Source organism: Pantherophis guttatus, chromosome 1, assembly GCF_059756535.1.
Source record: "Pantherophis guttatus breed Tessera chromosome 1, ASM5975653v1, whole genome shotgun sequence".
Classification (NCBI taxonomy): Eukaryota; Metazoa; Chordata; class Lepidosauria; order Squamata; family Colubridae; genus Pantherophis; species Pantherophis guttatus.
In genome coordinates this window covers 289,018,577-289,045,424 of record NC_142063.1, presented here as the reverse complement: position 1 = coordinate 289,045,424, position 26,848 = coordinate 289,018,577, and the positions used below count along the sequence as shown (strand labels likewise).

At 38.4% G+C, this 26,848-nt stretch overlaps 1 protein-coding gene across 4 annotated transcripts in view; it reads left to right on the top strand.

Annotated features, from left to right (window-relative positions):
• MOCS1 (molybdenum cofactor synthesis 1) overlaps positions 1–23,637 on the top strand; it is a 35,716-nt gene extending 12,079 nt beyond the window's left edge. For 2 of the 4 annotated variants that reach the window (XM_034428011.3, XM_087883102.1), the window contains exons 5-11: positions 4,183–4,244; positions 7,308–7,419; positions 7,976–8,091; positions 11,922–12,032; positions 15,261–15,381; positions 16,303–16,365; positions 21,724–23,637. In XM_034428011.3, coding sequence (XP_034283902.2) covers positions 4,183–4,244; positions 7,308–7,419; positions 7,976–8,091; positions 11,922–12,032; positions 15,261–15,381; positions 16,303–16,358 — 578 coding nt within the window. In that variant the 3' untranslated portion in view covers positions 16,359–16,365; positions 21,724–23,637. The remainder of the gene's footprint in view (positions 1–4,182; positions 4,245–7,307; positions 7,420–7,975; positions 8,092–11,921; positions 12,033–15,260; positions 15,382–16,302; positions 16,366–21,723) is intronic. The other 2 variants (XM_087883101.1, XM_034428010.3) reach the window with 1 other exon arrangement.
• The last annotated feature ends 3,211 nt before the right edge of the window (positions 23,638–26,848 follow it).

Genomic DNA, 26,848 nt, shown 5'->3' with positions numbered 1-26,848 from the left:
CACTAATCCAAATTTCAGAAAGTTATTGTTAGGATTTTTTTCCCAAAAGAAGCATCAGAAGAAGTATCAGCAAATGTAGTCCTAGCTGTTGGTTTAGCATTCATTAAAATAATAATTATAAATACTGAACTGCATTAACATATATGCTTCTATACATACCCCAAGGAACACAGATGTACCACTACAGTGCTATGCTGATAGAGAAAATTTCACTTTCCATTATAATGGGGGGGGGGTGTAATGTGACTGGGTGGGTGTGGCCAACTTTTTTTTTTTTTTTACTTTTAAAAGCATTTTTTCTACAACCTCTTCAGCCGAAGAGGTTATAGAAAAAATGCTTTTAAAAGCCTCTGACGATCCCAGCTGAGCCGCGCGATCATCAGAGGCTTTTTTTTTTTTTTTACTTTTAAAAACATTTTTTCAGCCGAAGAGGTTGTAGAAAAATGCTTTTAAAAATTAAAAAATAGCCTCTGATGATTGAGCGGCTCAGCTGGGCATTTGGGGGGGGAGGGGCGGGGGGGCAGGGATTTTTGCTACCTCTTCTCCAAACCACCCACCTCCATCGCTACTGGATCAGGTGATCTGGTCCGAACCAGGAGCATTTCACCCCTGCACCTAGTGAAATAAAGATATTCCATACATAAGGCATTCAAATATTAAACTGAATTGTTAGTGGTTGTTGTGATTTACAAGGTGGGGTGACTTCATAATTTGTAAACGTTTCCATTAAAAGCTACAGAGAAATTGATATATAAAATGCAGCCCTTTATGTAAATGACTTAATGTGTCTTGAGACACAAATTGCCTTGGGAGATTAGAGATTTCAACAGCTTCAACGTGCCATGAGATCATGAACAGAGATTTCTTATGTATCTAAATAAGATATCTAAATAAATAAGAAAAAGGGTAAAAATAATTGCTACTCTTAAAAAAGAAAAATGGTTTTCTCATTTATACGTTCTTGATTTCTTATATCCCAGCATGTATCATTCTGCAAAATTATACAGTTCCTTCTCCCCCTCCATGCCTTTAAATTTATGTTTGAATGTAGAACTGATAAAAGTAAAAGAAAAAAGATGTAAATTCCTTCAATTCCTGGTGTTTTCATCCATAGCATTTTCTCAGCACCATTAAGGAACCTTTTGATATTGCCTGCTGGTTTGTTTGTTTGTTTTATTTATACTGGAGTTGTATCGTATAGTAGCATAGCGTAGCGTATTGTATTTGGATTATTTTCCAGTCCGGCCATGCAAAATTTCTTTCAATCTCCAAGTTGTTTCCCATCAAATCACAGTTCAGAGGCTTGAAGAAATTTAAACAGCGAGACAGGTCACTAGTTACTTCACTTTAGAAGTTGTGCCCAATGAGAAAGAACCCAGAGCTGCGGAGAGCAATGTTATCACAGCATGTAGTGGCAGGGAAGGCTCCTTCTCCCCCTCCTTCTATGAGAGAAAGCATGCTGACCCTATTAACAGTGGCAATCCATCTGTCTCATTGAACAGTAATCAGATTCAGTTACGCTTATATAAAATGCTTTCCTCCCACTTTTGTAAGAGTACAAATGGTGCTGCCAAAGTGTGGGAATGGAGATGGGTCTGGAATAATTAGTTGTGAATTAATATGCATAGTGCGTACAGGGTATGTGGAAGATAATTAACTGAGAGTTACATTCCATTCCCAAGTACAAGTTTCAAATGTTTTCAAATGTTGCATGTTTCTCTTTGCAAAAGCATCCTCTGTTTTTTACTAACAATCTTAGGGGTGATGATAGCAGACAGCACAGAGACAAGATAAATATTGCTTAACAGAATCACTTATGCGGAATCCAGAATTGAAAGCACACATTTGAAACCATGTTAATTTGTTTGGGATGGCTGCAATCTGTTCCTTGTACGGGAAATGCTCGTATGGAGCCACTAGATGGTGATACAGTGTCAGTTAAAACGAATGGAGGCATAATAAGGAAAAACAGCCAATAAAAGTGACTTTAATCAGCTCAAGATGTTTTTGCACATTTCCCTCTGCTTTACATTTAATTGTTTCTAAATATGGATTGTGCTACATAGGGGAATCTCTGAATACACCGAGGAACCTTATCCTTGTGTGCTTGCATATTTAAATATTTTTGATCATATATCAAATTTTAGAAAACTTTATTGCAGGGAGATAAACTTTGAATGAATCCAGCAGGATTCATCTACATCTCCACCACAGTGCAGTCAGTTCATACCTGGGGAAGTATAACTAATGTTTCAGACTGTTCATTGTTGCTAGTCAAGGAATTAGATCCGCTCCTGTAAAATGAGAACATATTAAGCACGTTGACTCCAAACTATTAATGTTCTAGCAGGCCCAGCGCTCACCAACAAAATGATGATCATGGTCTTAAAAATAGAATTAAATAAATTAATGAAAGCAAAAAAAAAATTCATTAGTGGTTACTTCCAGAACAGCATAGCTTTAAAATACATGCATCCCTTGCATATTTATTTATTTCTCAAATTTATATGCCACCCTAGACCCAAGGGCACAAAACAACCTTATTTATTGCTAAGGCTTCTGGGCCAGTTCAGTCATAATCAGCAAATACTTCCGTTTTGTAACAAAGCTTAACATAACATGCAACAGTATTAATGATCAACATCCTAATTCATGACTGAAATGGTCGCCATGTGCAGGATGTCATTTCCGTTTGAATCCCTACAGGCTTTCTTGATACCATTTCTGAATTCCAAAAAGTTTGCAGCCATTCTACCTTCGAGGGGAATTCTGTTCCATAGGACAAGGGAGGACCAGAGAGGGCCTGGGTTCAAGCCTTCTGAAGGTGACTCTTTCTCAGGGTAGGCGATTAGATGGACAGATACTGCTTGGAGCAGGAAAACCTAAAGTAGGCAAGTTTGATATTGCCTTTGTATTGCCACTATAGAAACATTACATTGGTGTCCGACAGGGTGGGTTTGATTTAAATCAAATCACGATTTAAATCACCAGTAAAAAGGCTTGATATAAATCAACTCGATTTAAATAATAATTTTTAAAGAGCATCTGTCATCTCTGTCCCACAGCAGCTCCTCCTCTGACCCGCTGTTGACTCACCGACAGTCCCAATATTGCAGAATATACAGCCTCATGCTACATGACTAAGCTCCATTTCATGCTGAATAAACTAAATTATTAATGTATCTTAAATAGAAAACTATCTTTAGATAGATTTTTACTCCAAAAGCATTTAATAAAAATAAATTTAACAAAAATTTTAAAAAACTGATTTAAATTTTTAAAAATTCAATTTTTTTGATTTAAAAAAATCATCGATTTTTATCCACCTTGATGTCTGATCTTGGCAATTTTTATAGCTACTCAGTCCTTTATATTTGTCTGGTGCATTTATCCTAAAAAAAATATTGATGCTTCTTTTTGGCTAGTGTTTCCTTGATTGCCTGATATTCCTAAAGTTCCACGGAAGTTCTCTTCTTTTTGATTTCCTTTCAAGCGTTTCTGCAAGCAGGACGGATTCCTGAATACAGTAACTCTAGTGTTCTCACTGTATGTTATGCTCCCCGATGTCATGTTTAGTCTGCAAGCTTATTTTATTAGAGTAAACCTTTGCAACTGAAGTCAGAGGTTTTCGGAGTAGCAGGAAAGAGAAATAACAAACACGTTTTGACATCAAACAATTATGGTAGTCCATGTTATTTAATCCTCATGACTGCCCATCCCACTCCTCTTCTTTCATGGAATAACAATGTATTTTTCTTTTCCAAATATTTGGGGCTTACATAAAGTACTTTATATTCCTCTTGAATAAACATCTCTTACATCAACATGATTGGAGGGATGGTGAAAATTTGTGAAAAGTCTTGATTTGGGTTCCTCTCTACATTTGAAAACACACTCGGCATAATGTTATGCGTATCTAAAGCCCATTGTGACTACTCCTACAGAAAAGTATTTAGAATTGTTACTAAAACACAATGTGTTATTGTATTTCATCTGTTTTATATAGCAAGAAAAGCTTTTACTCAAATGTGTTTGACAGAGTCATGAATTAATACTTAACAGAACGCAAGAATAAATGTGTAAATTTATTGTAAATTTTATGTATTAGTATTGGATTCAGTTTATGTGTATTTATAAGACATTTTGCTCAACTTTTTCTATATAATTGCATTCTGGTTTTAGGATTCCACAAGGTAATGGAAGGAATTCACAAAGCTCTTGATCTTGGCTATAATCCTGTTAAGGTGAGAATATTCCTTACTAGTAATCTAGAACTACTGTACATGGTATTCATTCTATTACACAAAAGTACAATCTTCAGGCTGTGGGCAGAGTTTGTCTGCAGTAGTGCATTCTAACCATTTTGCTACCATTGTGCAAATTTAGTTTTGGCATACTTACGTCACATCTCATATGTTGCTTTCAATTATTTATTATTTAAATAAACACAAAATGCTTATTTGTTTCTTATTTCACCATTCCAGACTAAAAATGGTGAAGACTAGAAGCCTAAAGGTTCTGCTGATTAGGAGTTATGGGAAATGACCTGTTGCCCAAGGCATTTGGAGATCCTCAGATTAGGAAGGGTGGTGTAATGCCTTAATCCCAATAATTTGTTTCGGAAGCAATTCCCCAATACACATTTTTCTTTAGTTATCCCATAATTTTTAAAAATCCCATAAAGGAAAGAGAGGGATAATTGTCTGTTCAATAATAGAGAACACAGGATTTGTTTTATCAATGGTCAGGGCCGGATTTTCCTATAGGCTAACTAGGCTTCAGCCTAGGGCCTCAAGATCCAGAGGGGCCTACACAGTGGTGGGATTCTGGGGGTTAGGCAAGCCTTTGTTAAATTGCTGGCTCGCCCCGCCCCTCCGCACCACTATTTATTGCCAATCAATAGTGGTGGGCGAGGGGCGGGGGAGCCAGCAATTTAACAAAGGGTTCGGTGTGTTTTTTTTTTTGTAATTTTATTGGCCCCCTAAGCTTCAGCAGAGGCTAATTGGCCTCCCGGCTCTCAGCTGATTTGCTCAGGGCTCTTCTGCTTCCTTGCAAAGAAACGAAAGTGAAACTGCTTTGCTGTTGCTGCAAGGTTGGAAAATTAGGCAGGCAGAATTCTTTTCTTTTTCCTCACCAAAAAAGGTAGGTGCCAACAATGGGAAATTTAGGGAAAAAGAGGAGATTTTAAAACACAAAAGAAAAAAAGCTCCATTTAACTAGGGAATTGTAATAATTGAGATACTATTAATTGTATATTTCTGAAAGCAGAAATGGTTAAGTTGTGGTTTGGAGGAATATATGGGGGAAATTATTTGGTTTATTATTATTGGTAAATATAATTAATGGATTTGTAAGAAATTGGATTAAATAGAAATAATTGGAATATTCATGTTCATATTGATTAATATACAAAAAAGGTACTTATATAACTAATTGATTTATATTAAAATGTTGAATTTATATTAAACAACTGTAATATTACATAATTAACGAATGTGAGGATGGATATAAAAATAGATGACAATGGGAAGAGGTATAATATAGAATAGAAGGGAAAAATTGAATTTGATTAAGATTAGAAATGAGGATGAAGGGTAATATTGGTTTTTTACAAAAATAGATGAGGAATAAATATGGCAAAAAGGAAATATAGAAATTGTAAATTTAATTGAAATGACTAAGCACTGTTTAAATTTATGAACCGGCCAAATATTCTGTTCAAAGAAAATACATTGTATGTTTGTATGTGTGTTTCTAATTATTATTTATTCATATTTGTTCTCTTTTATTCTTTAAAGTTTAACAATTCATTCTTTATCTTAATATCTTTATATTTGTTTGGGGTGGGCTTTCTTCCCTTTCATCTTTTTTATTGTACAGCAATCTTTCTCCTCAAACCTACCACCTCTCTCTTTTCTTTCCTTCTTACTTTCTCTTCCTCCCCCTCTTCTTCTCCTCCCTACTTCCTCTTCCTTTCTCCTTCTCCTCCTCTCTTCCTCCCTCTCTTACCCTCCCTCCTACTCTAATTTTCCTTCCCTTCCTTCATCCCTCTCTATTGCTGTATCCTTTTATGCATATGGACTACTCAGAGGGCTGAAAAAGTTATTTTTTTACTGGTCCTCGCACTTTTGACCAGTCCTCGAACTTACGACTGTCCTCACATTTTACGTTTTTGCCCTATCTTGTCACCATGGTGAAGAGAAGCAGTTGTGAAATGAGTGACACGGTTGTTAAGAATGCTACAATGGGCATAAATGATGACCAGTCATAAGTGCAAAGACCGGTCAAAAGTGCGAGGACCTGTCAGAAATCACTTTTTTCAGCCCTCTGGGTAGTCCTTTTGTGCATATGGACTACTCAGAGGGCTGAAAAAGTTATTTTTGACTGGTCCTCGCACTTTTGACCAGTCCTCGAACTTACGACTGTCCTCGCATTTTACGTTTTTGCCCTATCTTGTCACCATGGTGAAGAGAAGCAGTTGTGAAATGAGTGACATGGTTGTTAAGAAAGCTGCATGGGCATAAATGTGAGGATGGTCATAAGTATGAGGACTGGTCAAAAGTGCGAGGCCCAGTCAGAAATGACTTTTTTCAGCCCTCTGAGTAGTCCCTATGCACATAGCCACGCCCACCCGGTCACATGACGAGCTACCCACGCCTACACAGTCACGTGACCAGCTAGCAACGCCCACCCAGTCACATGATTGCCAAGCCACACCCCCAACTAAGCCACGCCCACAGAACCTGTTGTTAAAAAAATTGAATCCCACCACTGGTGAAAGGGCCTCATAAGTGGAATAGCCTAGGGCCTCTTTTCATCTAAATCCGGCCCTGTCAATGGTTGGATAACAGAGGTAAAAATTAGGATTTTAAAGTGTTACTATGTAAGCAACTGAATCAGGCAGTACGCTGTTCGCTAAGCACTTATTGTATGTAAAGGAAAAATATATAAATAAATGGGGGGGGGGAAAATAGAGCACATTATCTACTATCTACTGAGCTGTGGTGATGCAGTGGTTAGAATGCAGTACTGCAGGCTACTGCTGACTGCCGGCTGCCCAGAAATTTGGCAGTTCAAATCTCACCAGCTCAAGGTTGACTCAGCCTTCCATCCTTCCGAAGTTGGTAAAATGAGGACCCAGGTTGTTGGGGACAATATGCTGACTCTGTAAACTGCTTAGAGAGGCCTGTAAAGCATTGTGAAGCGGTATATAAGTCTAAGTGCTATTGCTACATGGGCTTATTGTGCTTTTGTGCACAATGGCCTTCGGTCATTTCTTGTACTCATTCACTCACTTTTTCTTTTAGGTGAACTGTGTAATTATGAGAGGACTCAACGAAGATGAGCTGCTGGATTTTGTTTCTTTTACAGAAAAGCAGCCCCTGGACGTGCGCTTTATAGAATACATGCCTTTTGATGGTGAGCTCTTGAGATTACACTTGGCTTCAAAGACTGAGTAAATGGAGTGGGCAGATTCCCATTCCTGCAAAAAATGATGAATGGAATATCAACTTAGAGGTATCTTCATCCTCTGGCCTATAGGGGAATTTCTTTGGAAAGGGACGATGCCAAAGTATTGGCATTGCTGGTATTTTATTATTATTGATATTGTATGTCTCTGATCGTATAGTTTCATGGCAGCAAAGCACAACTAATGTATTCCACATAGTCCTACATTTATATTGTAAGTTTTACTAATAATGCTGTTATTTACTTGCTACACAAATTCCTTAAAAACCTAAGGAATTGCACTGGAATGGGATTTTCACAGACTTCTGCTCCTTCCACTCCAACCACTGTTCTTTAACTGCCTACCATTGCATCTTAACTATTGTCTAGTCACATAGAAATCTGTTGCCCCAGATGACAACATGCTGTAGTTAAAAACATGTCTTTTGTATTATAAACTTAAATCTCTCCCATAGTCAATACCAGCCTTATTTGATCAATAAAGTTTGTTTCCTTCTTACTCTAGGCAACAAGTGGAACTTCAAGAAAATGGTGAGCTACAAAGAAATGCTGGATACAATTAAACAGAAATGGCCAGACTTGAAAAAGTTGCCCTGTGAAGAAGCTTCTAGCACTGCCAAGGTGAATATTAGCGTGATCAAGGAATCAGTAATCCGAGAGAGTTTCTTTGTCCGCTGTTTCAGTGCTAGTTATCAAGAAGGGAGAGAGATGATGCGGATTCTATAGTCCTGATAGAGTTTTCCTGTGTACTATTGACAATTATGCTATTCATGGTATTGACTCAATACTGTCCCTATTTATTATTTATTTTTTAAACTTATATGCCATCCATCTCACCTAAAATGAGTTTAGGGGACTTACTATAATGTAAAAACAACAATATAAATCATTAAAATAGTAAGATAATAAGTATTAATATTAAAAAAGATAGCTAAGGAAGGGAGCAAGTTAAAATAGGCTGGCGGTAGTATCTGTCAATCCATTAACCACCTCCAGTATGATATGCCATATTGGGGTCTCAGGAGAAATGGCAGAAAAGGCTCCTCTTATTGACTAATGGGGTCCATAGCATGCACATACACTTGACCAATGGGGTTTTCAGGACCCTAAGATAGCAACCAGTGCAGCTTGCCTAACATCAGTGTTACATGGGCCACACTAAGGCTTTGAGAATTTTCTGTGCGGCTACATTCCTTGACAGCTGCAACTTCTAAATACCCTTCAAGAGTAGCCCCATGTAGAGTGTGTTGCAGTAGTTCTGAGATGAAATGAGGTGTGTGTGTGAGAGAGAGAGAGGAAGGGGGGGGGAAACCAAACATATGTTGACTATAAATAATGCTTTGTAAACTTAGTTATTTAAGTATTGCCTCAGTTTATAGAGTAGATTTATGTACCATTACCTTCATAATTGTCGTGTGATAAATTTCTGGTATTATCTACTATACATAAACTATTCTGGGCTTGCTTTTTATGTAGACTATGCATGAGGTATTGTGTCTGGGAATTTTGGTCATTTTGCAGTTATATCCATGACAACTGCTGTTGTGTTTATAATATAAATGTGTTCCATAATACATGTGATTTGTAAATGATTTGCATAATGTTTTTAACAGAGAAGTATGCAGCACGTAAGAATTTTAAAATAGCCCTTCATCTAAACACATATCATTAAAATGTTGTCATGGATTTTTCCATCTAGCATGTAAGACCTTTGTAGAAATAAATTTAGCAGGAAATTGTTGGTAAGAAGATAAGAATCCTTAAAATGCTAGTGTCTGCTTTTTATCATAAAGAAATATATATCCCTACATATTGAAGGAATAATATAATCCCAAATTCAATAATTGATTTCCAACATAGTATTAATACCTGAATATTTTTACTGGTGACTTTTAACCTTATGGTAACATTTCATTCATGGTAGCATTTACAGAATTTCTTGTCAGTGTCCTAAACTTTCCCCATATCCTATCTAATTCACAGCTATTAGGAGTGTGTAAAATTAGTTGAATTTGAACTGTACTTAATTTGAAACACTCTGTTTTCAAGGGTGAAACAGCTATTTTGAGTGTAAAATGGGTTGAGCCTAAAATATTTCTATAAAACTCAGAATTAGCTCATTCCATTAATCTCTGATTGAGTTTAGGTATACTGGGGTTACCCTTGGATGCCACAGGTGAATACAGTTATTAGATTAGTCCACCCTATAGGGTTTCTGTGTGAGATTGAAGTCTTTCCTGAGAATCTGATGGGTGGCTTGATGGAGCCACCTGAATGGTTACTTCCTGAAATGGATATCTGTTAAAGGAGTTGGATTGGATTGTTTCTGTGTGGCTTCTTACTGAGAGTCAGTCCTAGGGAACTCTTTGGTTCTCTGAGAAGATGAAATGTCAGAAGAGGTACTAAAAGTGCAATTGGAAAGAAGACAAAGAATGAATCCAACTGAACATGAGTAAAAACACATGTTAGAGATTGCAACATGGTGATAAAGTTGGCATTTTATCTCAGCTGCAGATAGATGTTCAGATATATTTTTTTTAAAGGAGACTTGTTCCTAGCTAGGTAGAGATGAAGTTACAGGGTAATCTGGAGAGCTTCATCTGGTAGATAAGATGCAGACTTGCTTGGGATTGTCCTCCAGCTGTCCAGATCCTATAGCGTTGACAAAGGCAAGGTCTTGTAGAGTTACCTGGAATGCTTTTCAACCAGTAACTGCTGAGGATCCTCAAATCCACTAAACCAATTGGGGGTCACTCCTTGGGTGGTTAAAACCACTTGGGTTGGGTCTGTGAAATAATATTTGTTTTGCTGAAAGAAGGGGTGGTACAACTTGGACTACTGTAACGCTCTCTACATGGGGCTCCCCCTGAGGAGCACCCGGAGGCTCCAGCTGATGCAGAATGCGGCCGCGTGGGTGATTATGGGAGCGACGTGGCGCTCCCACGTAACACCTCTCCTGCGCGAGCTGCATTGGCTCCCGGTGGTCTTCCGGGTGCGCTTTAAGGTGTTGGTTCTCATCTTTAAAGCGCTCCATGGCTTAGGGCCAGGGTATTTGCGAGACCGCCTGCTGCTACCGATAACCTCCCACCGGCCAATACGCTCTCACAGAGAGGGCCTCCTCGGGGTGCCGTCGGTCAGGCAATGTCGGCTGGCGGCCCCCAGGGGGCGAGCCTTCTCTGTGGGGGCACCCGCCCTGTGGAATGAGCTGCCTCCTGGAATACGATTGATCCCGGACCTCCGGACCTTCCGTAAAGCCCTGAAGACGTTTTTATTTCATCAAGCCGGCCTAGCCTAAATGGTCTTTAATTGGGATTTTAAATTTTATGGAATTGGGGTTTTAAATTTGGGTAGCCAATGATTTAATTCTTTTAATTATCTTAACTTTTGCATTTGTATGTTTTTTAATTTTGGCTGTTCACCGCCCTGAGTCCATTCTGGGAGAAGGGTGGTATACAAATTAAATTAATAAATAAATAAATAAATAAAAAACTTGCCTTGAATGAAGAGATGCTTCACTCCCTCCTCAAGAAGCCTTTGCTGAAGTGGACAGTCTTGGACAATTTTCATCCACTCGCCAATTTTCACTTCTTGGGGAAGATTGTTGTAAAAGTGATCATGCTGTAGCTTCAGAGAGCAAGATGGAAATGGATAATCTGGAAAATACAGATTATCTAGAACCTTTTATGCTTGGTTTTATACCGGGACATAATACTGAGATGGCATGGTTCACACTTCTGTCTAATTTCTGGCAGAGCTGGGGCAGGAATAGTGCAGCTATCATGGTTCTCTTTGATTTAGCATTTTCAAAAGTACTGTCAACCATGATATTCTTCAGGGCCATCTATAGGGATTTGGGGTGGTAGATACAGTGTTCTAGTAATTATCTTTCTTTTTTGTGTGTAGTTGGATCCAATCTGCTTATCCTAAACATTCCAGCATATTTGGTATGTTCTGGGGCCTACTGACTAAATTATTTTATCTGAGGGGACTCGGAAATGGGCCTTCTTTATCATAGCACCCACCTTCTGGAATTATATCCCCCAGGAAATTTGTTTAGTCCCACTCTGACCTTATTCAGATGAACCTTTAAAATTTGACTCTTTCCCAAGGATCTTATAGTGATAATTAGTTTGTCAAAATTGGGGTTATTTTTCTGGACATCAGCTTTTTATATTGTTTGCAGTTTATTGTTTTCTATATGTATACTATATATTTCCCAGAGTCATGATGGAGTCAGGCAGCCTATAAATTTAATTAATGCATTTAATAAACTACATTTCACATGGGAGACAGCTGTTTTGAATTTGACAAAGTTTGAATTCAAAACATTTTGCGCATCCCTAGCTTCTCCTTTCACAAACTAGAAGAATTTTTTAGGAATAAAGTACAACTGATGTGATTAACTTCATTGCCTTTTTTTTCATTTTGCTCCCATGTTTGGTTTTTAACAGGCATATAAGGTTCCACATTTTCAAGGGCAAGTTAGCTTCATCACTTCCATGTCTGAGCATTTCTGTGGATCCTGCAATCGACTGAGGATCACAGCTGATGGGAATTTGAAGGTAACTCTATTGCTTTCTCTGTTTTATCAAGTATCCAGGGAAATGGGAGTCTTCACTGGATGGTTTCAAGCAAAGGCTACCACCTATCTCTCTGGAATGCTTTAATTTGGACTCCCATATTAAGCAAGGGGGTACAACTTGGTGAATGATTAATTAATGATAATGATAAATATGATTATTTATTTTACAGGGATGGAGTTCATAAAAAATGGGCATTGCATTCAGAACAGGTTTAAACACTCTTGAATAAATACTCTCTAAACAGAAGTAGTAAATTACATGACAATTCCTGTTTAGTTATTACTTGAAGCAAACATATTTTTGCTGTTTCCTGAAATTTTATTTTTCTTTCTTTTCTAATATACTGTATTCAAATATGAAAACTAATGGAAAGTAAATATACTTTAATCTTTTATTTGAAATTGTCTTGTAAGTGGTAATTGGCAAGCACTATTAAATCAGACATGTGGGGTACAGACCAAGTAGTAAGATGGGAGGAGAGAGCAAGGAGAGGATGAACAATTTTCCTGTCACGTTGAAAGTTGTTATTTGTAATTAGTTCAGTCTTGGTGCTTAAAAGTTCCAACTCCCACAATTGGTGACAGCAAGCATTGCATTAATATCTGTTGACACTAAGTCAGAGCAAGTTCATTAGCTCAAATAACTTACAGAGCTTGATCTTAATGAAATATTCAAGCCAGTACTTTGTGTCATGCTAGAAGTTTGAATTAAAGCACCAGTAGGTGGCAACACTTAGTTGATCTTTGCTGATCTCAAAACAACTAAGGCAACATTGGATATAGAATTTGGACAGGAGGCCACCAGGAAACCTTGGTGCTGTAAGCTAGACTGAGATGTTTACAAAAATTTAGGGGAAAAAACCCAGAAATAAACCATTTCTGTTTTATTGCCAAGAAAAACAAAAGGATATGCTTATATAGTTGCAGTTCTTAGGGCCAAGAATGGCCCATGTAACACCACTGCTCCGCGAGTTACATTGGCTGCTAGTCTGCTACCAGATGCAATTCAAGATGTTGGTAATCACCTTTAAAGCCCTTCATGGCAAGAGTCCAGGGTACTTGAGGGATCAACTCATCCCATTGGGATTGGCCTGGTCCACCCGTGGCAGCTGAGAAGGCATGTTGTAGGCCCTGTCAGCTCAATTATTCTGGCTGGCGAGATCTAGGAGAAGGGCCTTCTCTGCCATTGCACCTGCCCTGTGGAACATCTTGCCCCTTGGGGTAAGGACAGCCCCCCCATCTTTCATAAGAGCCTAAAGCAGGGGTCCCCAACCCCTGATCTGTGGACTGGCAATGTGTCATGGTGTGCCAGAAATCAGGTCATGCCAACAAGCGAAGCTCCATCCCCAGGATGCAAGCAGCACGTCCCTCCGGTCCGTGGAAAAACCTCTCCATGAAACCGGTCCCTGGTGCCCAAAAGGTTGGGGCTGCTCTGCCACTTAGCTTAGGGGTCCAGTTGGGGAGCATCACAGTGGAAGTGATTAGCTGATTAACAACAGATCCCACTTCCCTCCCTATCCTGCTCCCGCCTTCCCCATCTTTTAATTGGGCCATAGTGTTTGGATTTTGTATTAACGTATTTATGTTTTTAGGTTATATAGTCTTTTATCTTTTATAATTGTAAGCTACCCAGATTTACTTTAAGGTAAGATGGGTAGCCTGCACATTTTATAAATAAATAAAATGTTTCCCCAGTAGCTTTAGGGGATATGAAGTGCATGCGGTAAATAGAATATTGGAGAATAATAACATATTCTATTTTTAGTCTGAACGCAATTATAGAAACATAGCAGACTGCTAGTACCAAGACTAACCCAGTTTTTATCTTCCCTCCATAAATGAAAGCTAGAAGTCTTTACAGGTAGAACCATCTATAACATCTGTTATTTAAATTTAGTGTACTCGACTATTTATAGTGCTGACTTTTCTTTATCTAACAGCCAGGAGATAAGTTTATTATTATTATTATTAGTGGTAGTAATAAACCTCTATATCTTTCAAAGAAAAAAAATCATTCTGTAGCCCATATACATACAACCTCTGTCCCAGAGGCTGCAAAGCCTGGATCCTTCCAAAGGAAAGAGAACTTTTTAATTCAACAGAAAATATTAAATTCGTAATTAAGTTCATTTAATTTATGTTAAAATAAATCTAGTTCTTGTCCTGGCTCCATTCACTTAATTGCCCTGATCATACTCCCTTCCTAGAGGGCAGCCCTTGGGATATCAATCAAAAGCTAAGTGCAATCCTTAACCCAGAGAAAAACAGTACTTTTGATAGAATGTTAAATGCAAGTCAAACATTTTAAATTCAAAATGTTTTGACTCCTGAATGCCATTCTGACCCTAAAGTTTCTGATGGCAGTTGGAGGTTGGAATGGTCTGTTTCAAAGTTTGACCTCAAAATGTTTGCAGATCAGTAGAACATGCTATCACCACCAAAGCAAACATTGCATAGGAGATAATGCCCAACTTGGGAATGTTGCATGTTAGCTTCCAGTCTGTACTGATTTCTAAGCCCTCATACTTGGAAGAACTTTGTAAAATTGATTAAGCAAGTCTACATTAGGGTACATCCTTGTTGTATTCCCACAGTTGTTGGGACTGCTCTCTTACTATAATGATGTGTGAGAATGAATTTGGGAGACAGGGGGAAGAGACATAGCCAGGGAATGGTTAGATAAGAGCAGCTTGACCCATAAAAGGAAATGTGGGTATGGCCAAACATCTCAGAAGGGACCCTCCCTAGTTTTTTGGCCACTAAAGGTGATGGGGGAGAAATGTACTTTCAGACTTACAAAATTCTGTTAATGTAACCTTTCAATAAAGTAGACATAGTTCATCTGGATGTGCTTCTTCTCTTGGCTATCTTGCAAAGCTGACACCTATTATTATTTTTGGTAGTCTGGAATGGAATGGTAGACTTACCCAAAATTGGTCTCTTGACTTTAGTGAGAAGTACTGTTTTATGGTCATTTTCCATGTTCAGATGGAATAGGAGTTGCCTGCTTGCCTCTTCAAGATAAGGATATTGCCAACTGGCATTTTGTACAGCCTTTGCCAGTTATTATTGGAACAACCAACATTTTCTTTTGAAAAATAATCTGGAACTAAAATGTTTTGAGGATTTCATGAACTTTCCTGCTACACCCATACAACCTGATGGAGAGTGGAACTATATCTCAGTTCATTTTCTATTCTTGTTTCAGGTCTGCCTTTTTGGAAATTCAGAAGTGTCCTTACGGGATCACTTACGATGTAATGCCTCTGAAGAGGAGTTGATCCAGATTATTGGGGCAGCTGTTGGGAGAAAAAAGAAACAACATGCAGGTATGCCATTTCTCTTTCCCAGATGTGTAGCCAAAGCTGGACTATTAAGCACAATACAGTGCAAAAGTCTTAAAGTGAAATCAAATGTTATGATTTAAGGACTTATAAAATGTTTCCAAATCAAAATTGATCAAGACTAAAACGTTCCAGTTCTTGAATTCAAAACAGATTATTCTACTCTTACTGGCAGAATTCTAGTACTGTTCCATTTCATCTAAAAAGAGTTCCAGGCTCAAAATAGCATGATTTTGATCACAAAAGACTGAGATCAAAACTGAGACAATCGGTAGTAACAGAAAAGCTGTTTTGTGCTTGAAACATTTTAAATTAAAAAGAATTTGCACACTACAATAGTTCTGCTGTACTTTATGCTGACAGGAATCAGGAAGTGTTAATTTCCCTTTCTTGTAGTCTTCTCATGTTATCCAAATATGTTACCCTGTGTTTGTTCAGAGTTCATTTTAGGTATGTGTATGGGACAGAAGGGAGGAAAGGAATCACATACATTGCTCCTGCCAACTTTGATATGATGTTACAGCGTTCCTAGGTTGTCTAAAAGAAACTAAATAAAGTTTTGCCCCTAGCCACTGAAAAATTTCCTGCCATTGTTTTACAGCATATGAGTCCTTTGATTAAGGATCATAATTGGTATTTTATTTTGGGGGTAAGTCCTTCAAATTATGTTATAGACTGCTGTTTTTCATTTCTCATGTGAATTGTTTTCATAGTCTGGTTTTGCTTTCTCTGTTTCCCCATTCATAAGTACCACTTCAAGAGACGATTGCTTAATACTTAATATTGCCAACATCCATACCATCACCAACATTTTTATTTGTTGTTATTATTTTTTTTGCATTATTTTCATTGATATAAAATCTGGGAGTATTAATAATTTTTGCATGTTCATTATTTTCTTCTCAGGCATGTTCAACATTTCCCAAATGAAGAACAGGCCAATGATCCTCATTGGTGGGTGACCAATCAGTACGTAAGAAGTACTTAAGTTTTGTAAGATGGTTCACAACCTGTAAACAGAAACTAAACATATTCTAAATAAGAAATAGAAATATGTGCATATTTTCTTTTTAAAAATAATTATCTGGGGCGTCACTTTTGGTGCAGATCAAACTAATGCTGGCTGGGCATCTTGCTAATGCAGCAGTGTGGAAGTTTCTGAGCTTCCATTCTCCAGCCTGTAAGTGAGAATTTTATTATGTAGCTGTTCCTTGGGGCTCTGTACTTAAACCCACTTTAAGATCTGGTATATTGCTAGAATTAGAAGGATGGGATATAGATAATTTGGGAAATGGGAACAATTAACTACTAGCATTTCCACAGCATGGGAGAACCATGTGGTAAACCATACATTTGGAGGTTTGCCTGTAATTGAATAAGACGTTTGTGGGGGAGAGCAAAGGAAGCTGGATGCAAAGACAGGCTCCTTCCAGCTGGTTTTGGAATGGGAAGTTGGCTGCCTACACGCAGCTATGTATCTGGGACTTAAATTATGTCTGGTAAGGCCATGCATTCTGTACCTCGGGAAAAGCGACCGCTGACTTTCTCTTTGCAAATAGCATAGTCTTTGTGACTAGGGTAGAACCAGCTTTGTTATGATTTACAGACTACTGCAGGAATATATAGAGCAACTTGGGCAGCTTCCCAATTTAATTTGAAGTGGATTACAAAGTTCCATGAAGTTAGCTCTTGTGTGAATCAGTAGGAAGTGGATAGGAGGTCCAAAGTCCAAGAGAGGATTGGAGTGAATGCTATGGAAAGAATAAATTGTCTTATTCTCCCTCTCTTATTTTTCTTGAATACTTCAGAAGTAGCATTAGTGTTTTCTTTTGATGTGCTCCTTCACATAGACTCATTAGCAGTATGGAAGGCTTGATGAATTGCAAAAAGTGAAAGTTAAAACTTCTGTAAAACAATGAATATAATCTGAAACTCTGTGTTGACTTACTCTAGTTGCCATTTGTCTTCCTTTGCTTTCATGCAGTCATAAGATTGTAGTCTGTTTATGGGAACAGTCTCTCCTGCCAATCTTGGTGAGGATCTTCTCTGCTTCTCATACACTATACAATAGCACTTAGACTTATGTACCGCTTTACAGTGCTTTACAGCCCTCTTTAAGTGGTTTACAGGGTCAGTGTATTGCCCCCAACAATCTGAGTCCTCATTTTACGGACCTCAGAAGGGTGGAAGGCTGAGTCAACCCATGCTATGAAAGTAGTAACTTTCACCACCACATTGCTACAATTTTGTCTCTAATTATATAATAATTGGAAAGCAAAGCATAGGGACTCATTTAACAAAGGTGTACTGTTGGGATTACAACACTGCAATTTTCACTCAAAGGCTGTGTTGTCCAGGACTTTGGGGAAATGGAGTCCCAACATTTTGGGAGAATGCCCAGTTTTGTGTAACCTAAAGCTTACTCTCAGATCTGCAAAGGTAGACAGATTTTTACGTAATGTGTTACAAAATGTCTGTGGCAGGTATCAAATGTCTCTGTGGTCTCTAATGGAAAAGGTGGGGAACCTCGAGTGTGCAAAAAGAAACCGATAGAGAGGGAGCATTTCATAAATTGATTTCAGCAGCCAGAAATGCTATGCAGGAATTCTGTGTTGCTCTTCAAATTACCCCTCTATGAATGCAGCTGAAAACTACACAGGATCTTAGAGGTCAGTAGAGCCGATTAAAAACATATTCTGATATACAGTAATAGGGATATATAACATCCACAACAACCTGGCATCTATAAAAGCTCAAAATGAAATAATACTTTTTGAATTAAAATAAAACGATTAAAATCTCACAAGCTTTCCAAATCACATGATGATTCATGTTTTCACTTGAAAACTTGGAGATGAGATTATCAAAACATGAAAATAAGAGAGAGAGAGAGAGAGAGAGATCAAGGCCCAGAGCCAGCCCTCCCTTCCACTTACAGTAATAATGTGATTTTGTACAACGGCTGTCAAAAAGATTGGTCATTCTCTATTGTATAAGGATCGGCCACATCTAAATAAGTTCAGTTCTAAGGAAATATTGGAATATAAGAACTTTTTCCTATTATATAGCTCTTCTTCTCCACCCATTAATATCACTTACATGAACTTTTCACGGAAGAGTTGAACATATACATGGATGATTTGTGTCTGCTGGGGCACTCTCACTTCTAGCATTAAGATTGCCTAGTTAAGAACCAAAGTGGAAATTTAAATTGTCAGCTTTCAAGATTAATTTAGGGTTTGTTCTTTTCAATTGGTTGTTAGGGCTGTGAGAGGAAGAAGTCTCCAAAGCTTGTGTGGGATTTGTCGCCCGGTACCTCTGGAACAGCTACATTCACAGTGTGAAAATAATGGTGCAAAAGTAGACTTGTTGAATTCTAATCTGTCAAAGAAGATAAGGTTCTCAGATGGGCACCACATTGTTGAGCTGGGCAGGGAGAAAAAGTGACATGCATGGCGCATACTTGATAGGCTGCAATAATTTCAGACAATGGTCTTAGCTAATGTGTAGGCTAATGTGTCTCCTCTGCCTTAGTTCCGGCAATTGAAAGTTGTAAGAAAGTTGTAAGAAAGGCTCTTGCATCCCCCCACAAAAAGAAACGAGAGCCATGGACGGATGAGAGGTAGACAGAATGTGCTTATTTTTCTGGAGAAGAAAGGGCTTCTGCTGCATCATAAACAATTCCTGACACCCTAAAGAAATCCTCTGAAAAATACGGCAGATGGGTGATTTGAGCAGGGTTGTTTCTTTCTTAGTCTCTTAGCTATTGGAAATAAAATAGAATTGCTACCCTCCCCACTCCAGGAAAAATCTCACTGCAAACCAAAAGAGAGAGGAGGAGGGAGGTGCACCAAAACTTTGTAAAGATACACATCATTAAAGAGAGATTTGGCTACTTCTTCCCATCTCACTTTCCTTTTTCCTCTTCTTGTATCTAAAAAGCATGCCTTCCATTATGTTTTAAAAATCGCCTTTTAACTTGGTCCTTGGCACCAGACTCTGGCATGGCCATAGCCAAGGGATTAATGAGTGGGAGCTGACTCCCAGAAGGTTTGGAACTGAAATTGACCCAAATAAAGATAACACAGATCGAGGAAGGAATACAAGCTCTTGGCAGCACCAGGCCAAGCGTGACGGGCCTCTTGTTAACATGGCCAGAGCTGGCAGTTGTAGAGAACTGCTTTTAGCTTCAGGCTATGAGAATGGAAAAGTAGTTATGTTCTCTGGAAATTTTGGCTGTACCTTACAACCAGGAGGCCACATCCTGGAGTAGGTGTACTGTAAAAGTTTACAGTGTCAGGGTAAACATTACTGTCCAGGTAATCCTCAACTTACAACAGTCCATTTAGTGACCATTCAAAGTTACCACGGCCCTGAAAAATGTGACTTATGACCATTTCTGCAGTATCCCCATGATCATATGATCAAACTTTAGAGGCTTGGCAGATGATTCACATTTATGACCTTTGCTGTGTCCCAGGATCATGTGATCAACTTTTGCGACTGTCTGACAAGTGAAGTCAATAGGGAAGCCAGATTCACTTAACAACCAGGTTACTAACTTATCAACTGAAGTGATTCACTTAACAACTGTGGCAAGAAAAGTCATAAAATGGGGCAAAACTCACTTAACAAATGTTTCACTTAGCAACAGAAATTTTGAGCTCAATTGCGGTCATAAGTTGAGGACCACCTGTAATTGAATCTTATTTCAGATTCAATTGAATGAAATACGGTTTTGTGCTTGATGATATGACCTCCTCTTACACTTCCAAAGGGGGGTCAGGAATGGAGGTGTGTGTTTGTGTGGATCTCAGTGAAGGGGATAAATGTAAGTAAAACATCCCTGAACAGATGACTATTTTAAGCTTTTGTTTATGGAAGGCAGTCTGTTCAACTGTTGAGTTAACTCTTTACTATTTAGTAAGTGTCTTAATATTTAGCTAAAATCTTCTTTTTAAACTCCCATTATTCATAATACTGCCCTCAGGAACAGTATGGTAGTATATGTTTGCTGTAATTTCAGCTATTTGAAAGCTGTTCTCATGTTTCCCTTAATTTTCTGTTCTCTAAGTTAAACATATCTGCCCTTTTCAGCCATTCTTTATTTGTCATTTCCTGTTGGATAATATCTGGGTATACTTTTAGAATCTCTATAATCCATCTCTTTAAAATTCTAGGCTTTTTGTGCAAGGGATTTTTAATTGGGGAGAGATTCTGTGGTCATTAATGACTCTGAAGTTGCTTGGGGGGGTACAGAAATGTTTCAAATTAGAAATACTCCATTGTTTTGAGTTTAAAGTGGCTTGTTCCAACTCAAAATACTTCTATAATGGACAGGATAATCTATCTTGAATTTGAAGCAGGAGGTTTTAAATTGAAGTATTATGCACACCCTCTACTACTTTCTAATTTATTATCTAATACATCTCAGACAGATAGATTTTCCTACTTCCATTTTAAAGGACAAGTTAAGACAGTTCAAGATTATAGAGGAAGGGATTTTGCAGGATAGTATCTGACTTATATTCTCCGTCAGCAAGAGATCCCATTTGGGTTTTTCGTGGACAGATAAGAAAACACTTGTCCCTCAAATTTTGGTGGGATTTGTGCCTGTGTGTGGTTTACTATTTTATGGTTAGTAGTTTTATTGTTGTGAGTCACCTAGAGGTGTGCTTAAGATCAGCAGCTATACAAATATTTTAAATAAATAAATAAAATGTCACCACTATGTATGAGTGAGTCCTGTTCACTGTTTTTCAATTAGAGCAGAAGATAAACAGTAAGCTTGTTAGAATGGCTTTAGAAGCCCTAATTCCATCAAGAAATATAGCAATATCTGTGTAAGTCCTGTTTTTGATTGCTTATATGATTTGACTTTCTGCATAGGTGGAATTCTGGAACTGGATTTCTGCCACCTTTGGCAGTTATCGTTGGATTTCTAAACTGAACACATCCATTGCCAATTTGGCCTTTCATTTTCCTTGGATTATTCCCATGCTGCGTATACAAATTGCATTTGAAGTACCCAAGTTTTTTTTCAAATACAGATTGCCATGTAGGATGGAGAGTTGTTATTCAAGAATCAGTGCCAAGTCCTATCCAAGCCCAGAATTAACATAGTCCTTTGAATTGTGGGCAGCTATTTTCTAGCAACTGATAAGAATGCTGGAAAATTTAAGAAAAGATTCCTGATTCAGAAGGGTATTTTTAGAAGGTTTATTTTTCTCTCTGTGCTTTATGGGAATTTGTAGAACACTGCATAAAATCAACAGTAGTTTTTCTCTTCTAGCATCGACTTTTGTTGTTTTTTTCTTTTTCCCCCAGAGGCAACATCAAGGTCATTTCCACTTCTCCAAGATGCCCTGCAGGACCAAGTAAATTTGAAAGATTGGGGCCTCAGACAAGACCACTGCCTGACTCTGAAAGAAAGTTTATTCAAACAGATGGGGAAAAAGTTTAAAACAAATATGTTTACAGGACACCATGCCTTGCCAGGATCTTACTCAGCACGACAGCTTGCATCAAGGATTTCACAAGCTCAGCTCAGTAGCAATTGCTTTCTTCAGAAGACTTTGAGCTCCAGCTTGAATGACAAGTGCCTTTGGACAGCAACTCCTCTCTCCAAACAGGCTTCCCATGTGACTAGAGACATTCGTTCCAGGATGGTAAGCCAAGCAGAGAAGGGCTGGAGATCTCTTTCAACTGCCAAATGTCTTGGTGCCTCTGATTGTTTAACCCACATTGATCGAGAAGGCCGGGTATCAATGGTAGATGTTGGAGGGAAGCCAGACTCAGAAAGGATTGCAGTGGCTTGTGCTGTGGTCCGTCTGGGTGCAAAGGTATTCAACTTGGTGCAACAGAACCAAATTAAAAAAGGCGATGTGCTGGCAGTGGCCCAGATAGCTGGAATCCAGGGAGCCAAGCTAACAAGCCAGCTCATTCCACTGTGCCATAATGTCCCATTGAATCTGGTTAAGGTCACTCTTAGTCTAGATGCAGAAAAACATACCGTTACCATTCAGGCTCTGTGCCGCACCCGTGGGAAAACGGGGGTGGAGATGGAAGCTTTGATGGCTGCCAGTCTTGCTGCTTTGACAGTGTATGATATGTGCAAAGCAGTGAGCCATGACATAATCATCGAAGAGGTAAAACTCCTCAGCAAGCAAGGAGGCCAGAGGGGTGACTTTAAGCGAGACTGATTAAAGTTTTTATTCAAGAGATCGACATACTTTATCCTTGGAATACAATTTTAGCAACAGCATCTCCAGTACTAGTAACCAAAATTCTGACCATTACCCTTACTAAATCATAATCTCTTGTTTCTCTTATTTTGCCTAATAACGTAGGCTTAGGTCTATTTGTTTGCCTGTCTTCTTTCATGTAGCAACTGACCTTTTTGTCTGTAAATTCTAAGCTCTCCCACTGCTTTGATTTGCAGTAATTCTAAGGATACATGAGTTTAGCCCTTTATTTCTGACTTTGGGCAAGGTTCTGGTCTTCCATTTCCTTTTAATTGCACTACAATATTCACCCAGCAGGATTTCAGCATGACTCTTCGGCTTGAGAATATTCAGATCCAGAATTCTCAGTTGAATTATGATTTTAGTATCATATCATATCCAAACACTAGAAAATATAAACTGTGAGTCACCTGGATCACTCCCAACTAGACCAAATATGATTTTGAATAGTAGTTTAGTTTCAATTTGTCTTTCAAAATGGAAGGTAAATATTCGTTGGTTAGGAATAGTTACAAACTAATCTGTATACAGTTAAAAATACTGTATAAATTTCTCTTAAAACTGGATGAAAAAGTTGATACTTCTAGTACTATCTGTGTAATACTAGTTCTGGTACTATCAGTTCTATCTGAACACACTGTCTTCCTTTTTTTTTCTCCTGAAGTTCTTCCTGCAGTTTCCTCAAAATACAAAGCTGCCCCCATCTCCTGGAGAGAGATAGTTTAGACCAGGGGTCTCCAACCTCGGCAACTTTAAGACTTGTGGACTTCAACTCCCAGCTTTGCTGGCTAAGGAACTCTGGGAGTTGAAGTCCACAAGTCTTAAAGTTGCCGAGGTTGGTTTAGACCTAGGATAAATCTCTCTTCTGCATATATGCAGAAGTCCATGCCCAAGAGAAAATGTGCCCTGAGTATGTCTTAACCTGACCGGCATGAGGGGATGGAAAACTGAATGTCAGATTTGATGCCTTCCTTTCATAACACAATAAATAAATAAATAACCAAACAAACAACCCTAAACTCCTAGATGTTCAAGCCCATTATAGTCTTCATATTAACATTGAAGTGGATGTAATTCTGTCTAAGTAAGGCACTAGGATTGAAACAAGTAGGACAAAATATCCTAAGTTTCTGGCCACAGATGCAATTTTGTTTTTTATTTATTAAATTTTCTAGTCCATTTTTTCACAGCCTAGGAAACTTTCAGATGCAAGAGCCTTGAGACACAAATCAAAGTATTTTAATTCTGAACATTATTTCTTTAAAACTCATCAATAGCATTTTAAATGAAAGTAGTATCTTTTCCTGTTCTTCTACAGAATTAGGAGAATACAGCGTGAAGCTCATTTTGCTAATACTCCTCCCGCTGTTTATGCTCCGCATGTATTTGCATAGCAAATGCTCCTTCAAGTAGGCAGAAAAAGAAAGGTTTTATTCAACTCAATTAGAGTTTATGCAGAGGACAATCAAGAGTATTATCCTTTCACATAATAATACTCAGAAGTCAAGGAGAGATAATTTTGATTCTCTGAATGAAAAAACAAAGGATTGATAATATAGTGAAATAACAGTGGCACCAAGAGACATTTCTCCCCAATCCCATTAAGTGTTGGAATTTCTCAGATTAAATGACCTTTAGCTTTACATTTGATTTTCAAACAGGTGTTTTCATGTAACTTCTAAGGGAGCAGATAGTGATCAATTATAGTTTGTGCTATCCAGTAATTTATTATAAAGTATTTTAATCAAAAGCAATTTTAGAATAGAATAGAATAACAGAGTTGGAAGGGACCTTGGAGGTCTTCTAGTCCAACCCCCTGCTTAAGAAGGAAACCCTACACCACTTCAGACAAATGGTTATCCAATCTCTTCTTAAAAACTTCCAGTGTTGGAGCATTCACAACTTTTGGAGGCAAATTGTTTCACTGATTAATTGTTCTGTCAGGAAATTTCTCCTTATTTCTAAGTTGCTTCTCTCCTTGATTAATTTCCACCCATTGCTTCTTGTTCTACCCTCAGGTGCTTTGAAGAATCGTTTGACTCCCTCTTCTTTGTGGCAGCCCCTGAGATATTGGAACACTGCTATCATGTCTCCCCAGTCCTTCTTTTCATTAAACTAGATACACCCAGTTTCTGCAACCATTTTTCATATGTTTTAGCCTCCAGTCCCATAATCATCTTTGTTGCTCTTCTCTGCACTCTTTCTAGAGTCTCAACATCTTTTTTACATCATGGAGACCAAAACTGAATGCAGTATTCCAAGTGTGGCCTTACCAAGACATTATAAAGTGATATTAACACTTCACGTGATCTTGATTCTATCTCTCTGTTTATCTCTCTCTGCCTATAACTTTGTTGGCTTTTTTGGCAGCTACTTCACACTGCTGACTCATATTTAAATGGTTGTCCACTAGGACTCCAAGATCCCTCTCACAGTTACTACCATTGAGCAAGGTACCACATATATTGTATCTGTGCATTTTGTTTTTCTTGCCTAAATTTAGAACCTTACTTTTTTCATCATTGAATTTCATTTTGTTAGATAGCGCCCAATGTTCAAATCTGTCAAGATCCTTCTGTATCTTGAGCCTATCTTCTGGAGTGTTGGCTATTCCTGCCAGCTTGGTGTCATCTGCAAATTTGATGAGTTCCCCATCTATCCCCTCGTCCAAGTCATTGATGAAGATATTGAAGAAAAATTTTGAAACCAATAAAATGTTGCACATGAGGTGATATTTGGAACCCAACCATTTTCAGCTAGATTTGATAAAAACTGATCTATGCATGAGCAGACTGGGTAAAAATTGCTTGTTCTTCTATAATATTTTGCACTTTAATGAAGTCCAAAAAAATGATCATAAAGAAGTGCCTACATTTTGCTATTGTGCTTAAAGGATAAATGAAATGTGACTCTTTTCTACATTTATTTTTAGTTAATCAGAATAATCATCACGATTTCCTGGAATTGAGGGAAATGATTTATGAACATAAATGGGCCCCAAGTGGCACTCACCATTCTAGCCTGTTCTTCATTGCTTTGGCTGGGATAAAAACATTGGTTCTTGATCTAGGATAGAAAGTTTATGGGAGAATTCCCACTCCCACTTGGAATGTGGCTATCATATAAACTCAAGGGCAGACTGATTTGTCTGCTTGAAAGAAAAAGGGTTCTTCCCAGTACACCAAAGATACATAGGAGGAAAATCAGAATGTAACAACATTTGAATTACCTTTAAATAGTTCCATATATAAGCATAGTTGCTTTTTCCAATTTTTTTTCTTAATAAATCTAATCCAAGGTGAGGGGATTTTACATTCATTGTTCATTGCAAGGTTGATTAGCACTTCAGAGATTGGACAGTACAAATAACCCTTGAGTTACCACCATCGTTCATTGCAAGAAGGAACGTGCTATTCAGAGAATGGCGTGAGCAGTCTCAGGAAGAAGCTGCCTTGCATAGGGTCAGGCCTTGTCAGCAGCAGGATGAAAGCAGCTAAGCCCAGCAGTGCCTGCAATGTGCGGGGTGGTGGTGGTGGTGGTGGTTTTGCACTGTGGCGCTAGAGTGGTTGGTCATGAGACAGGCCTTTAGCGGTACTTCTTGGCAACAGTGGCAGCAGCACTGGAGTTGGAGTTGAGACCCAGAGTTGGGGATGGGAACAGCCCCAGTGCTGCTGCTTCAACTGAAGAGGGACTCTGTGCAGAGCTACCAAAAGGGCAGAGATGGGGGGAAAGGGAGATAAGTGGGGGGGGCGGTCAAGTGGAAGCAGCCTGTTATTAAGGCTCGAGGTTGGGAGCAACGAAGCTAGGAATGGCTTGGATCAGGTGAACCCTCACCTAAGACCAGTGGCATTCAGTTAACAATGGCAACAGAGAGTACTGGGATTGCCATCACTAAACTAAGCAATATGATCATGTGATGTTTTGCCTAATGGCCACATTGCTTACTGACAGAAAATCCAGCCGTAATTATTGCTGAATCTCAAACAGTAGCTGTAAGGCAATGTCAGAAGTTTTTAACCACAGCCAATTAGTTGGCAGATCAGCAGTAATCTCAAGATCGAAAATTGGTTCCCCATCCTGTTCGCTGACATATAATTTAGAAATATGGCATTTCCATAAAGCTGTGAAGATGGGACAATCATGACGTATCTAATGTCATGAATAGAAAGTCTGGTGATCATTCTCCAGAACAAGGCAAAATAATATCT